This window comes from Pelophylax lessonae (assembly GCF_965119305.1).
Source record: "Pelophylax lessonae genome assembly, chromosome: 2".
In the NCBI taxonomy this organism is placed as follows: Eukaryota; Metazoa; Chordata; class Amphibia; order Anura; family Ranidae; genus Pelophylax; species Pelophylax lessonae.
The window spans coordinates 367,790,761-367,805,099 of NC_138769.1; the positions used below are offsets into that span (position 1 = coordinate 367,790,761).

Genomic DNA, 14,339 nt, shown 5'->3' on the forward strand with positions numbered 1-14,339 from the left:
GCCCTCCTATTTCCCACCCCACTCCTCCATTGATTTCTCCCAACCACCTACCCAGTTCCCTCCCCCAAACTTACCTGGACCCCCTTACCACCATGAGGTTGCGCAGGAACGACATGTCCAAGCCACCCACTCGCATCCTGACATCAGCTATCCACGTTCAAAGTCACCGCGGTCAAGCCAGGACGATCAGTCAGGATACACCTACCAGCATTTGTGATTTTTTTCTTTTTTTTGTGTTTATTTGAATAAAAACCTTTTTTTGAAATGATATTTTGCCTCATTTTTTTTAAAGTTGTATGTTGAAATAGAAGTACATCTGCACAGGCCATTGGGCTGGCACACACTTGCCACATGCAGAAGGAAACCCCCCTCCTTCTTCTGCATGTGGCAAGTGTATGCACAGGCCAGGGCTGGCACACACTTGCCACATGCAGAAGGAAACCCCCCTCCTTCTTCTGCATGTGGCAAGTGTATGCACAGGCCATTGGGCTGGCACACACTTGCCACATGCAGAAGGAAACCCCCCTCCTTCTTCTGCATGTGGCAAGTGTATGCACAGGCCATTGGGCTGGCACACACTTGCCACATGCAGAAGGAAACCCCCCTCCTTCTTCTGCATGTGGCAAGTGTATGCACAAGCCATTGGGCTGGCACACACTTGCCACATGCAGAAGGAAACCCCCCTCCTTCTTCTGCATGTGGCAAGTGTATGCACAGGCCATTGGGCTGGCACACACTTGCCACATGCAGAAGGAAACCCCCCTCCTTCTTCTGCATGTGGCAAGTGTATGCACAAGCCATTGGGCTGGCACACACTTGCCACATGCAGAAGGAAACCCCCCTCCTTCTTCTGCATGTGGCAAGTGTATGCACAGGCCAGGGCTGGCACACACTTGCCACATGCAGAAGGAAACCCCCCTCCTTCTTCTGCATGTGGCAAGTGTATGCACAGGCCAGGGCTGGCACACACTTGCCACATGCAGAAGGAAACCCCCCTCCTTCTTCTGCATGTGGCAAGTGTATGCACAGGCCATTGGGCTGGCACACACTTGCCACATGCAACATTGAACTAGAACAATGGAAGAATGATAGACATCAAAAGAACTGACATACATGTTTAATAAAAGCTGTAGGTGAAGATATCACAAAGTTTACAAGATGAATGATTTTAGACAAAATTATCCTGCCATGCCACTTCCCCATCAGGCGAGACAAAGAAATCCGCAAACTTATCTCTGATGGTCATGACTCGTGCTGTTGTTCGTAAGTCCATAAACTGCACGCGGTGCATGGGGTTACGTGGCTCTGGTTCAACGCTGCTCCTGTCGCTTCTCCTTAGGAAATTGTGCAAAACACAGCAGGCCAGGACAACCTTGGTGGCATTGTCAACATCCAGTTGCATACATGACAGCAAAACCCTCCATTTTGCTGAGCACACACCAAACGCACACTCCACAACACGACGAGCTCGGCTCAGCCGATAATTGAATATACGTTTGGTGTGACTCAGTCCATAGCCACTGTATGGCCTCATCAGATTTTCTGCCAGTCCAAATGCTTCGTCGGCCACCATGACCAATGGCAAGCTTGGTTCCTCAGTACACGGTAGCGGCCTGCTTGTTGGTATGTTGAGTCGTCCTTCGTGTAGCCGACGTCCAAAGGCCGATTCTCGAAAGATGCGGGCATCACCCTGGCTGCCATATGCTCCTACATCAACAGCAAGGAATTGAAGATGGGCATCAGACAATGCCAGGAGTACCACAGAAAAATATTTCTTGTAGTTAAAGTATGCAGAGCCGGAATGGGGGGGCTTCTTCACCCTGATGTGTTTTCCATCAAGGGCACCGATACAGTTGGGGAACTGGGTTTTCTCCCAAAATTCGTCGACAACTGCTTCCCACATCTCTTCAGTCGGCTCCGGCATGACCACCTCCTTCAACTGCTCCCATATTGCCGCACATGTCTCCTTAACAATTTTGGCCACCGTGGAGACACCGAGCAGAAAATAGTGGTGTAAGGAGACAAAGCTTTGGCCAGTAGCAAGAAACCTAAAATAAAAATAAAAAATGATTACATATTACATCTATCTTTCAAAAATACATTGAAAATGTTTTAACTAGGACCTCACCACCTAACCCTCTTAACCCAAGTACTAACCCTATACAAAACACCCACAAATGATTTCACTTACCGAAGTGTCACAAGCAGCCTTTCCTCCGGTGACACACTGCTTCGCATGTTCGTGTCCATCCTGGATAGCCTTGGCCTGAGCTTCTCCAGCAGGTCATCGAAAAGCGGAACGGACATACGTGAGAAGTTGTACCACTTGTCCGGATACATGCGGAGTTGGGTGTACATGGTGGTAAAGTACCCCACGGACAGACGCTGCAACATGACAGGATGCACCCAGAACCTTCGCCGTATGCTCCTCTCATTCTCCTCCTCCAACTGTCTCCTTCTACGCATCCTTCTCAAGATGATGAGCAGGATCGCCTCATCAACCTTCTGCATAACAGGATCCATGACTCAGAAATGCAAAAAATACTCCGAAAATACAAGAAACACTCTCAACCGATCTGAAAATGCTCTCTCCTCTCTCTCTCTCCTACCAAAATGGCTTCCACACATTGCATTGTGGTTATTTTGGGTGTGGAAAATGGAGGAGGACTGATTTTTTAAAAAAACGCTATTTAGCGCTGACGCGGCTTAACGCGGCTTAACGCTCATTAACATAATTTGAGAAACGCTGTTTAACGCGCGTTTTTAACGCCGGTTTTTCCCGGCGTTATAACTAGCTTGGACGTACGTTTTTTTGAACGCCCCGTGTGCATGGGGCCTTAAGATGGTTTTCAGGCACCCTTTTTGTTGATGCTGGAAACAATATTACTAGCAAAGATGACAATAAAGATTGTAGAAAAAATAAAACATGTCTCTTTATTTTCTGAAGCCAGAAATATAACAGTAATATTCAGTAATAGACAAGTAAACAATAAAGGGTTTAGGGTTATTTATTAAAAGGAGAAATGCAGGAGAATTTAAAACAAACAGTAAAACAGTTCAACTAAAAAAATGCATATAATGTTTGGGAGTTCTGAGCATTTTTCTAGCAAAAACATGTTGATTTTTACACGTAGGAGAGAAGTGTCAGAATTGACATGGGGGGCAAGTGATTAATTACCATAAGTAAGTAATATGCAAATAATTATTATATATTGTTTTTAAGGTAATTTACTACTATATTTTAAAAGACTGTATTCAAGCAGGTGGCTTATCGAACAAATTACTGAAGTTTGAAGTTATAACTTCAAACCAGTAATTTCACAGTAAATACTGTAGATAAATAATAAATTATTATGTTATAACATATAGCATAATAATATATTATTTTGCTTGAGTACCTTTTCAGCAGCAGTAGATTCTCCCTTATACCCATTAACCCATGTTTTTTCCTTGTAGCTAAGACGGCTGGGCTGCAAGGGAGCCTTTGTCTTTGAGACACATGCCCCCTTCTACAACACTGCAGTGAGAGGAGAGCCTCCACTGCAGCATTTTTATTGGACAGCTTGGAGCAATGGTGCTTTACCATTGGTCCAAGGCTTAAAGCTGTCCATTGAGCTCCATTGAGCTCAGTGCCTCTAACAAGAAGCTTGTATTTAAACTGGCTGCCCTGTATGTAGCTTCTGACAGGCTGCACAAGGCGCTCCGTATCTCTGGAACTATAGGTGCTAGGAGCCCCAAATTTTGACCAGTGGTGGGGTAGGACTTTGGGTAGGTCTCTGTGAGCCCAGGTCACCGAGCTACAACCCTCAAAGCTCAATCAATGCATGCACATTCCTGCCATTAACCTGTCTTGTGTTTGCTTTCTGATAATGAACCTTAGTTGTGTGCTGGCTATCTATATTTGTGCTCCGGGTAGCAGTGCAGTATCCATTTGCTTAACCTGGAGTGTCAGTGGGGCTGAGGTTGTTCTCAGAGTCGAGGTAGAGGAACAGAGAACCCAATCTACCAAATGGCTCCTACAGAGGTAGTACTACAGAAATTTAACCACGTAAAGAAGAGCAGGATCAGCTTATTTTATTAAGAGGAGTTTGTAAAGCCCAAGTATAAGTTTTTTAATATCTTTAGACAATAGCTTTCAGCTTTCGTACAGTTATCAGTTTGTCAGACCACCTGTGTCTGACATTGCTTGGCATTGCTTAAAATATCATTTCTGGATATTTCTGAAATACACAGGTTTTTTTTTTACCTAAGATTGCAATGCTTTCTAAATTTGGTAACCGCTATCTCACCATAGGTGCTTGGGAAGTCTCATAGACTATATTAATAATGTTGTATGAGCTCATGCACAGAGGCATATAACTGCTAGATTTTACTACCAAAAACTGGTAGAAAGATCCAGCATGAAAAAACTGTATAATGGTGAATACAGACAATTATGCATGCTAATGCAGGTATAGAAGTGTAAAAGCATAAATGTATTCTAGTGGCTAGAATAAGTATTAATTGTAGCCACTGGCATGCATTTATGCACATGCATGTGTATGTGCGTGCATTTACATGCGTTAGCCTGTAAAAAAAAATATTCTTCCTACTCTTCCCTTAACATGGGACTAAAGTGTTTTCATTTTCTGTCTCTGAACAGTGCTCTAGCAAACGGAATTAAATTACCCCATATGCATGGACATATTGCGCTTTTTTGAGCTGCATTCAGATCCATAAAAAAACACTGTATAGTGCCTTGAAAAAGTAATAATACCCCTTGAAATTTTCCACATTTTGTCATGTTACAACCAATAAACTAAATGTATTTTATTGGGCTTTTTATGTGATAGACCAACACAAATTCAATACTTTGTAGAACCACCTTTCGCTGCAAGTCTTTTTGGGTATGACTCTACCAGCTTTACACATCTAGAGTGTGAAATTTGTGCCCATTCTTCTTTGCAAAATAGCTCAAGCGCTGTCAGATAGGATGGAGAGCATCTGTGACCACCAATTTTGAAGTCTTTCCACAGATTCTCAATTGGATTTAGGTCTGGACTTTGACTAGGCCTTTCTAACAGACGAATATGCTTTGATCTAAACCATTCCTTTGTAGCCCTGGCTTTGTGTTTAGGGTCGTTGTCCTGCTGGAAGGTGAACCTCTGTCCCAGTCTCAAGTCTTTTGCAAACTCAAACAGGTTTTCTTCTAAGATTGCTCTGTATTCGGCTACATCTTCCCATCAACTCTGACCAGCTTCCCTGTCCCTGTTGAAGAAAAGCATCTCCACAATATGATGCTGCCACCACCATGTTTTACGGTGTGGATGGTGTGTTCAGGGTGATGTGCAGTGTTAGTTTTCCACCACACATAGCATTTTGCTTTTAGGCCAAATAGTTCAATTTTGGTCTCATCTGACCAGAGCACCTTCTTCCACATGTTTGCTGTGTCCCTCACATGGATTCTCACAAACTGCAAATGGGACTTCTTATGGCTTTCTTTCAGCAAAGGCTTTCTTCTTGTCAGTCTTCCATAAAGGTCAGATTTGTGGAGTGCACGACTAATAGTTGGCCTGTGGACAGATTATCCCACTTGAGCTGTGGATCTCTGCAGCTCCTTTAGAGTTACCATGGGCCTCTTGGCTGCTTCTTTGATTAATGCTCTCCTTGCCCAGCCTGTCAGTTTAGGTGGACGGCCATGTCTTGGTAGGTTTGCAGTTGTGCCATACTCTTTCAATTTTCAGATGATGGATTGAACAATGCTCCATGAGAGGTTCAAAGCGTGAGATATTTTTTTATAACCTAATCCTGCTCTAAACTTCTCCACAATGTTATCTCTGACCTGTCTGGTATGTTCCTTGGCCTTAATGATGTTGTTTGTTCACTAAGGTTCTCTAACAATCCTCTGAGGGCTTAACAGAACAGGTGGACTATTTACTAATTTGGTGACTTCTAAATTAGTTCCACTAGATTTTAGTTAGTGGTATCAGAGTAAAGGGGGCTGAATACAAATGCACGCCACACTTTTCAGACATTTATATGTAAAAAAATTTGAAAACCATTTATCATTTTCCTTTCACTTCACAATTATGTGCCACTTTGTGTTGATCTATCACATACAATCCCAATAAAATATATTTATGTTTTTGGTTGTAACATGCCGAAATGTGGAAAAAGTCAAGGGGTATGAATACTTTTTCAAGGCACTGTAAGGATCTAAAAACACTGTTTTTGTTTCTGTTTGCATGAGGCTGTACATCTCCAAAACCTTTACAATTGCAAATCAGGCTATATCCTCTGTCTTTCCAATTCAGTCTTCATCCAAAATACCAAAGGCTAAGCTTTTCAAAGGCCAGTTCTTGACTTTTGAAAACACCATCAGGCAAATTATATTATCTATTTTCCACTTGTGAATACCACATCCAGTACATCCTAAAGCCTCCTGCTGGGGAAACGTCTGCTAGTGTCATGCAGACAGGAACTCCTAGTCAGTGCATCAAAGCTGTTGTCAGCTGCTCTTTGGGTAGTCATCACTGTAAGAACTTTTCACAACGTCATTGCTATTTAAAATGTTAACAAATTGGTTACAATGCAGTTAGCTGCACCCAATTCCAGCTAAATACAATTACATTTTTTCTTTTTTTTTTAGGAGAAGAAAACCCGAAACGAGAAATCTAAACATAATTTTTTTTATTAAAAACTTTCCCTATTTAACCCCTGATAAACTTCTGTTTATTTTAAAATAGCCTCGATAAACACCTTCCTTTCCCTACTCATACAAAAATGTTTATTGTCCTTTCTTTTAATTTATCTGTTTTTGTTAGTGTAAAAAACACATACACTTTTTATTTGTTATTATTTTTTTTATTTATTTTTTTGATAAAATGCCTTTGTTTTATTTGTGAATAACTTTTCAGCACATAATTTTACTATAAGGGCTCTTTCACACGGGCGCTCCGCTGTTTTTCTCCGCTGCAGGACTTTTTTTTTTTTCTTCAAGGAGCGGATGACATTTGTGTCATCCGCTCCGTATGTCCGCATATCATCCCATCTGTTTGCGGATGATATGAGGACATAATGTAAGTCTATGGGCATTGCGGATGTCAGCGGATGACACCGATTTTCCTTCCTTTCCGTTTTTTGAACGGAGGAAAAATAGGGTTCTGTTCCGTTCCAAAAAACGGAACGGAACTGAAAGGAAGAAAATCGGATGTCAGCGGATGGTATTCCGCTGACATCCGCAATGCCATTGACTTACATTATGTCCGCAAATCATCCGCAAAAAAATAGGATGATTTGCGGACATACGGAGCGGCCGTGTAAAAGAGCCCTATGGCAAAATAGGACAGAAAGGGCAGATCAAAAGTAATACCTATATCTATAGTAACACTGTTTTTTTTTTCTTTAAATACCACCATTGAAACAATGAGAGGCACTACAATAAAAAAAATAAATAAATAAAAACGTGTGTCAGTTCCTAAAGGCCTTGACCACTTTCAGATATTTTTGTTGTTTTAACTAGGCATTAACGTAATTATATTTCCTTTGTTGTTTATTTTCCTTAACTTGCATGATGAGCTCACATGTCGTGGCTATAGTTTGTATTGTCATGGCCGATCAATTTCCCCGTGTCCATGTATTCATTCACCTAGCTTGTCCCCATTTGCCAATGGAACCTCTTGTTCTGGGTAAAGCAGACAGAACACTGCTGACACAAAAATGTGAAGATTAACTCAACTATAGATGACTATAGACCCCCCCCCCCCAAAAAAAAAAAAAATCAATGTCTGACCCTTATTTTAGCATGCAACCTGGCTGGCATGGAAAGGGAAGGGATACAAATATGCCCACATGCTTGCAGGCACGCACAATTTGTTACCTCCACTGGTGGTCCTCAACCCTGCGGTTCTGCAGCTGTTGAGGAAGCCAGGATCAACCTGGTTCCTTTATGGTTTCCTGGGTCACTGGGGAAGCGATCTGGTTGGATGCTGTTTCCCCATGTGACTCTGAGAGCCATTTTGGGTCAGACAGAGGCTTTTAAGGCCCTGGCTCCTGGGATTGGCATACATGGAAAGGTACCCTGTCTGTTAGGGACAATACTAGCTGTGCACCCTTTGCAGTGCCATGTTGCATTCTTCAAGCTTGAACATAAACAGTGACTTCTCATACTGAAATGTAAAGATTTCCTCTACTATAGGCTGTGCGAACAGGGTAACAAATGACACCATGAAACTACGTGCTTATTGCACAAATTGCAGGTAAAAACACAAGATGCAGGTAGGAAAGTTTATAATAACGTTAAATAATGAAAAGTTATTACTCTAACTTAGCTGTGCCCAAAGCTGAAATGTGAAAATTACTCTGGACCTTAACCACTTGCCGACCAGCCGCCGCAGATGTAGGGCGGCAGGTTGGCTCTCCCAGGCAAAGTCCCGTACATGTACGACACTCGTCTGGGAGGAGCTAGGGGGCTAGCGCGCGCCGCTTGTGGTGGTGATTTAAACACAGCCGTCTGTCCTTCTCCCTACGATGATCACAGAGACCATGTAATTTTGCTATATAGGGTCGCATGTCTCTATGGTCATCTCACAAGCCAAACCCCCCCACAGTTAGAATCACTCCCATAGGCTTACATTTAACCCCTTGATCACCAATATTATTAACTCCTTCCCTGCCAATGGCATTATTACATTAACAGTGCATATTTTTAGCACTATTTACTGTAGTAATGTCACTGGTACCCCCAAAAGTGTCAAAAATGTCAGTTAGGGGTCCGATCTGTCCGCCAAAATGTCGCAGTCCCGCAAAAAATTGCAGATTGCTGCCATTACTAGTAGAAAAAAATAAATAAATAAAAATTACATAAATCTTTCCTGTAGTTAGTGAACGCAATAACTTTTGCGCAAACCAATCAAAATACGCTTATTGTGATTTTTTTTACTGAAAATATGTAGCAGAAAACAAATTGGCCTTAAATGTTAAAAAATTTTGATTTTTAAATTTCTTTTTTTGGGAATGTCATATAGCAGAATGTGAAAAATATTGTTTTTTTTTTTTCAAAATTGTCGCTGTTTTTTTGTTTATAGCCCAAAAAATAAAAATCGCACAGGTGATCAAATACCACCAAAAGAAAGCTCTACTTGTGGGGAAAAAAAGAATGTCAATTGCGTTTGGGTACAGCGTTGCACAACTGCGCAATTGTCTGTTAAAATAACACAGTGCCGAATCGCAAAAAAGGGCCTGGTCATTAAGCAGAAAAATCTTCTGGTATTAAAGTGGTTAAAGAGACACTGTCACTTTGTCCATTCAGAGCAGAGTGACAGACAGCGCCTCCTGACAATCAACCACCTAGCAAGGTATACACATCCATTCGTACTCCCTTGCCACCTCCCCACTCTGTCAAAGCCCTTGCTCTGTTGCTGTAATAGAGCAGAACTATGGAGTGAGGTAGCATTTGACCACCCCCATGTCACAGTTCTTGGGAAAAGGACAATCAATCAGGAAAAACTCCAATACCATCCAATATCGGAGCTTATTCATGATGGACACCTGCAGAGGGAATGCAGGGAGAAAATGCAGATGGGTAAGTATAATTTCTTCTGGGGTGAGACACTGTCAAGAGACACTGTCACTCTTGCTTTAATGGGCAAGTGAACGTGGGCTCAATTCACAAAGCGGTACTGTTCCCTTTACAAATTGTGGTAAAATACCGCTCAGCGTTTTTAAAAAAGTTTTTTGGCATTCACAAACAATGCTACTAAAATCCCGCGTTAGGGATTTTATGAAGTTTTGTGGTATTTTAGTAGTGAGAACATGCCGTATTTTAACAGTTGCCATAAGTTATTGCGTTTACTAACTACGGGAAAGATTTATGTCATTTTTATTGTTTTTTTTTTAATAGTAATGGCAGCAATCTGCGATTTTTTTGAGGGACTGCGACATTGCGGCGGACAGATCGGACCCCTAACTGACATTTTTGACACTTTTGGAGGTACCAGTGACATTACTACAGTAATCAGTGCTAAAAATATGTACTGGTACTGTAAAAAAATTACACTGGCAGGGAAGGGGTTAACAGTACTGGTAATCAAGGGGTTAAATGTGACCCTAGGGGCGTGATTCTAACTGTGTGGGGGCATGGCTTGTGAATTCATCACAGAGACATGTGATCCTATATAGCAGGATCACATGACATCTGTGATCATCCAAGTACGGATGGCTGTGTTTACATCAGTCGTCCGCCCTTCTCTCTCAGTTGCGGGGGATCGCGAGTGGCCAGTGGCAATCGGAGCCACCTGCCACATGCACTAGCTTCCCAGCTGACGAGCGGGGGTGGGAGCGCGCCTCCGATGGTGCGCGATCGCCCCCTAACTCCTCCCAGGCAAGGGTTGGACATGTATGGGACTTTGCCTGGGAGAGCCAGACTGCCGCTCTCTTAGGTAATAGATTTAGGAAAAGGACCTCCAAGGTGGTTTTCTCTGAAATACTGCCTGTACCTCGAGCCACACAGGAGAGGCAGAAGGAGATTAGGGAACTTAACAAGTGGCTGAGGAATTGGTGTAGGAAGGAGGGGTTTGGGTTCCTGGAGAACTGGGCTGACTTCTCAGTCGGCTACCGGCTCTTTAGTAAGGATGGGCTGCACCTTAATGAGGGCTGTAGGAGCGTGGGACATGCTCCTCCATCTTTAGTATCCATTTAGTATCCATTTTGTATATCTATGTGTTTAAACTCCATTCTGCACATATCTTGCAACTGACATTATAGCATGTTGTAATTATACTATCATCTTTTCTGTAAGAATACTGTCGCCTTATAGTTTAGTTCCTCTTTATGAGGATGAGATCAGAAATGTCTAAGCTTTCATTATTAACCAATAGAATTTACTAAATAAATTAATGCCTGTAAATGGAGCGTGTTTCCTATAGCTCAAAATTGATTAGTTTATACCCCCTTATAAGGAATGTACCCTAGACACCCCCCCTTTTACTGTGCATCCTGTATTCTTTGTATAAAGATCTCTGGATATGTATTAAACAGACGAGAAGTCCTTTGTACCACATGCAGACTACTTGATTTTATTCCAGTGGCAAAGGACTCTTCCGGAGGCTCCGCTCTTACATAGAACAGATTAGACTTATCTATAGTGGGGATGGGATTGACCAAATCACTAACAGTTGGGGGCTCGTCCGGGATGTAAGAGAGGTCATCACAGGTCCGAGGATCACCTGTACTGGGTAAGGAGATATTTTATTTTATCTGTTTACCTGTCCGGGGGACTTGGACTTTTGGCCCTGGTTCCGTTCTCTGAACCATACGCCAAACGCTCAGGGAGCATGTTGGATAATAGAGCAGCTCTGGGAGAGGCTCTGGATTTTTTTATATATATAGAAGCTTCAGGGAAGCTGGAATAATAACATATATATAAGGAGGCTTCAGGGAAGCCAGAATATCTTTCAGGGAAAGATATTATATGTTAGGTTGTTGAACCTGAATACGTTCTGGGAACGTATCGAGACAGTGTCTCTGGAAGACACAGGATTTGTCATTTATAAGGAAAGACAATATCCGGGGCTTCTGGGAAGCCCAGGGGATTTTTTCTCAGGAAGAATCCTGTTCCTCTGGGAGGGACAAATAAAACGTCTCTGGGAGGCGTTGAAGCTGTCTTCAACAAAGACAGTATTTTTTTTCTTTGGGTTTCAGGGAAGCCCAGGGGGTTTTAGGAAAACCCCGTTCCCTTTAGTGAATAATAAATAGATGTCAGTCTGTTCTGTGTAGAAAAAAACTACCCCTTTTCTTGCTTATATCTTTCTATCGCATAGAAACTGTAAGATTTAGAGTATAAGATAATTTGTTTGTTTGATCTAAAAAGACTTATTTGTTAAGTAGATAAGTCTGTTGATCACGTGATTATTTTGTTATTTCATTTGAAAATATTGTCATATTGTATTGGAGTATTATATTTCTGGTTTGACATATATGGAAACTGTATCTATAATTATATATGACTTGTAAAAATTGCGCCTGCTGACTGTTAATATAACACACTGTTCCTGATAGCGACAGTTTCATTATTACTGTAAAAATTGACTGACCGATCGTAGGTTATCAGACAAATCAAGATAAATGTTTATTATGTGTATTGTTTGTTTGTCTATAATGGTAGGAAAGCCTTCTTGATAGCCACTATACCTGGGAGTATAAGGTGTAATATACATATACCAAGTGGCTTTTCAGGAGGGTTTTTAACCATAAAGAGGGTCTAAGGACCCAGATACATTTAAGTGATTTTGTGAATGTGTAAATCTTAGAGACATGTTTTGTTTATGGTTTTGTGAAATTATACTTAAGGTTTAGGTCTGATGCTGGCCATACATGATACAATTTTCTTACAATTTTCAGTGCAGTTTTCTTGGAATTTACCTTCAGCTATGTAGTACAAACGTCTGCCTAATTGAATACAAATGAATGTGTTTAATTTTGACCTCTTATGTGGTTTGTGGTGGATCTAACAGAAAATTGTAAGATAAAGAGTTGTCCGGACCTGTGTGGCCAGCCTTAGAGATATTAGGATACAAGTAAATCTTTTAGTAAATGTTTAGTTGTAATATAAAGTACATGGAAAAAGCGGGGAGAATTGGTTTATTTATGCCCCGTATTAGTACAATAGAATAGGAAAAAAGCTACGTAGAGCTATTAGACCTGAAAGTGAAAGTCTTTAAACACATAGATATAGTCCACAGCGATTGCCTATAGACAGAAGATGGGTGAGACAATTTGGCATTTTTGGGCAGTTAAGTGTCATTGCTGAGTAGCACAGTCTTATAATTCAAACATTTGTCTTTAATTTAAAGTCACAGTACATGTTAATTGTAAAACAGCAAGTTTCTGATTGGGCTACTAAAACTTTGTAAGGTTTTCAAAAAGCCATAACAGAGAGCGATGCTGCTGGCTCTTTTGATCTGTCTAAAGAAAAGCAGCCTGTCAGGGCGCATTTTCAAGGGCGTGATCAGAAGAGGCAAATAAAAGAGTAGGACATTTTCAACATAGGCCCCCCTATAATAATAATATTACCTTACAAATACCCCTGACCACACCTGCACCCCACGGTTTCATTCTCCAAGGCAGGTGTAGTTTTCTTCGTAATGTCAGACGAGCAGAAAATGTTTATGTGTCAGATACATTTAAAACTACTACATTTCCTTACACAAGGGGAAAAGAGGGGGGGGGGGGGTCACTTCTGCAAATGAACGGTCTCAGCATTCCTACACATATAAAATTATTTTTATAGAATTTTTTAGAAGTTTTGCCATTTATACATTTGTGCCCATCTTGTATGAGCGTAGTAATAATGAATAAAAACACTATTTTACTAGGAAAAAAATATAAATTGCCGTTGTCGGCAGGATATTTTGAAGTTATTTTTTATAGAATTATAGATAATGAAAAATTATATTTGGCAAATGGTCCCCTATGTGAGGGGGAGCCTTCCTGCAAAATTTTGAAAATTGGCTACTTGCCAAGAAAGCGTTCAAATGTCATATCTTTATTCCTGTTATAATTATGGAATTTATTTTTGGACAGAAAGAGTTACCGCAATTAGTGTGACCATTGGACCCTGTTGGCACAGAGCCAAAAGTTTCAAATCAGATTAACTTTTTATCTGATTATTGTTTTTAAATTATATTTTATGGGTATCCTCTATTAAAAGAGGGGAACCTCTGGCCAGATTTTTGTTAGAATGGCAAGGGGAAAAAAAAAAAAAAAAGTTTTTGGAAAATTGGCACTAAAAAAAAAAAAAGTTTTTTAGTTCTTTATCTGATCATAGCATGCAAGTGGTATCTGATATGCCATCTCTACTGACAGCCATACCATCCGATGCTACCCACTGTACAGTGATTGGTTTAAGTAGTGTGTTTTTTTCAAGCGTCCTATTGGACGAGGAGTCACAGCATCTTTGTTTCTTATTTTTTCAGTCCAGGTAACTTACCTGGTGTAGAAATGCCTTAGGGCTAAGTAGACAATTTGATTGTCCGCTCTATAGTTCTCCAGATCATGCAAGAGGGGATGGACACCTGCTCATGGTTCAGTCCCGCTACAATATGTGGATAACATATGTAGTCACTCTGTGGAGGCCAGTCAGAGCGAGTGAGTTTTTTTGAAGAAATGTACATGTATGTGGACACATAGTGTCACAGGAATTATGACAGTGGTGTCAGGAAAGTGTTGTTTACCTTGGTTTTGTTCTTACAGAGGGTGATAGTAGAGTCAGTCACATAAGAGCTGCTGCTCTAGTGGGTCTTGCCAGCCCACAGGATCATTGCTTGTTATAGATCCAGACTGCTCCTATCTATAATAACATT

General features: G+C 41.2%; 1 protein-coding gene across 1 annotated transcript; it reads right to left on the reverse strand.

Moving 5' to 3' along the window:
• Positions 1–1,168: 1,168 nt before the first annotated feature.
• On the reverse strand, positions 1,169–2,523 carry LOC309546896 (uncharacterized protein; the record flags this gene model as incomplete). The annotated part of the gene is made up of 2 exons (XM_082246589.1): positions 1,169–2,048; positions 2,192–2,523. The coding sequence occupies 2 exons, from the start codon at positions 2,521–2,523 to the stop codon at positions 1,169–1,171; spliced, it is 1,212 nt and encodes a 403-aa protein (XP_082102715.1).
• Positions 2,524–14,339: the final 11,816 nt, after the last annotated feature.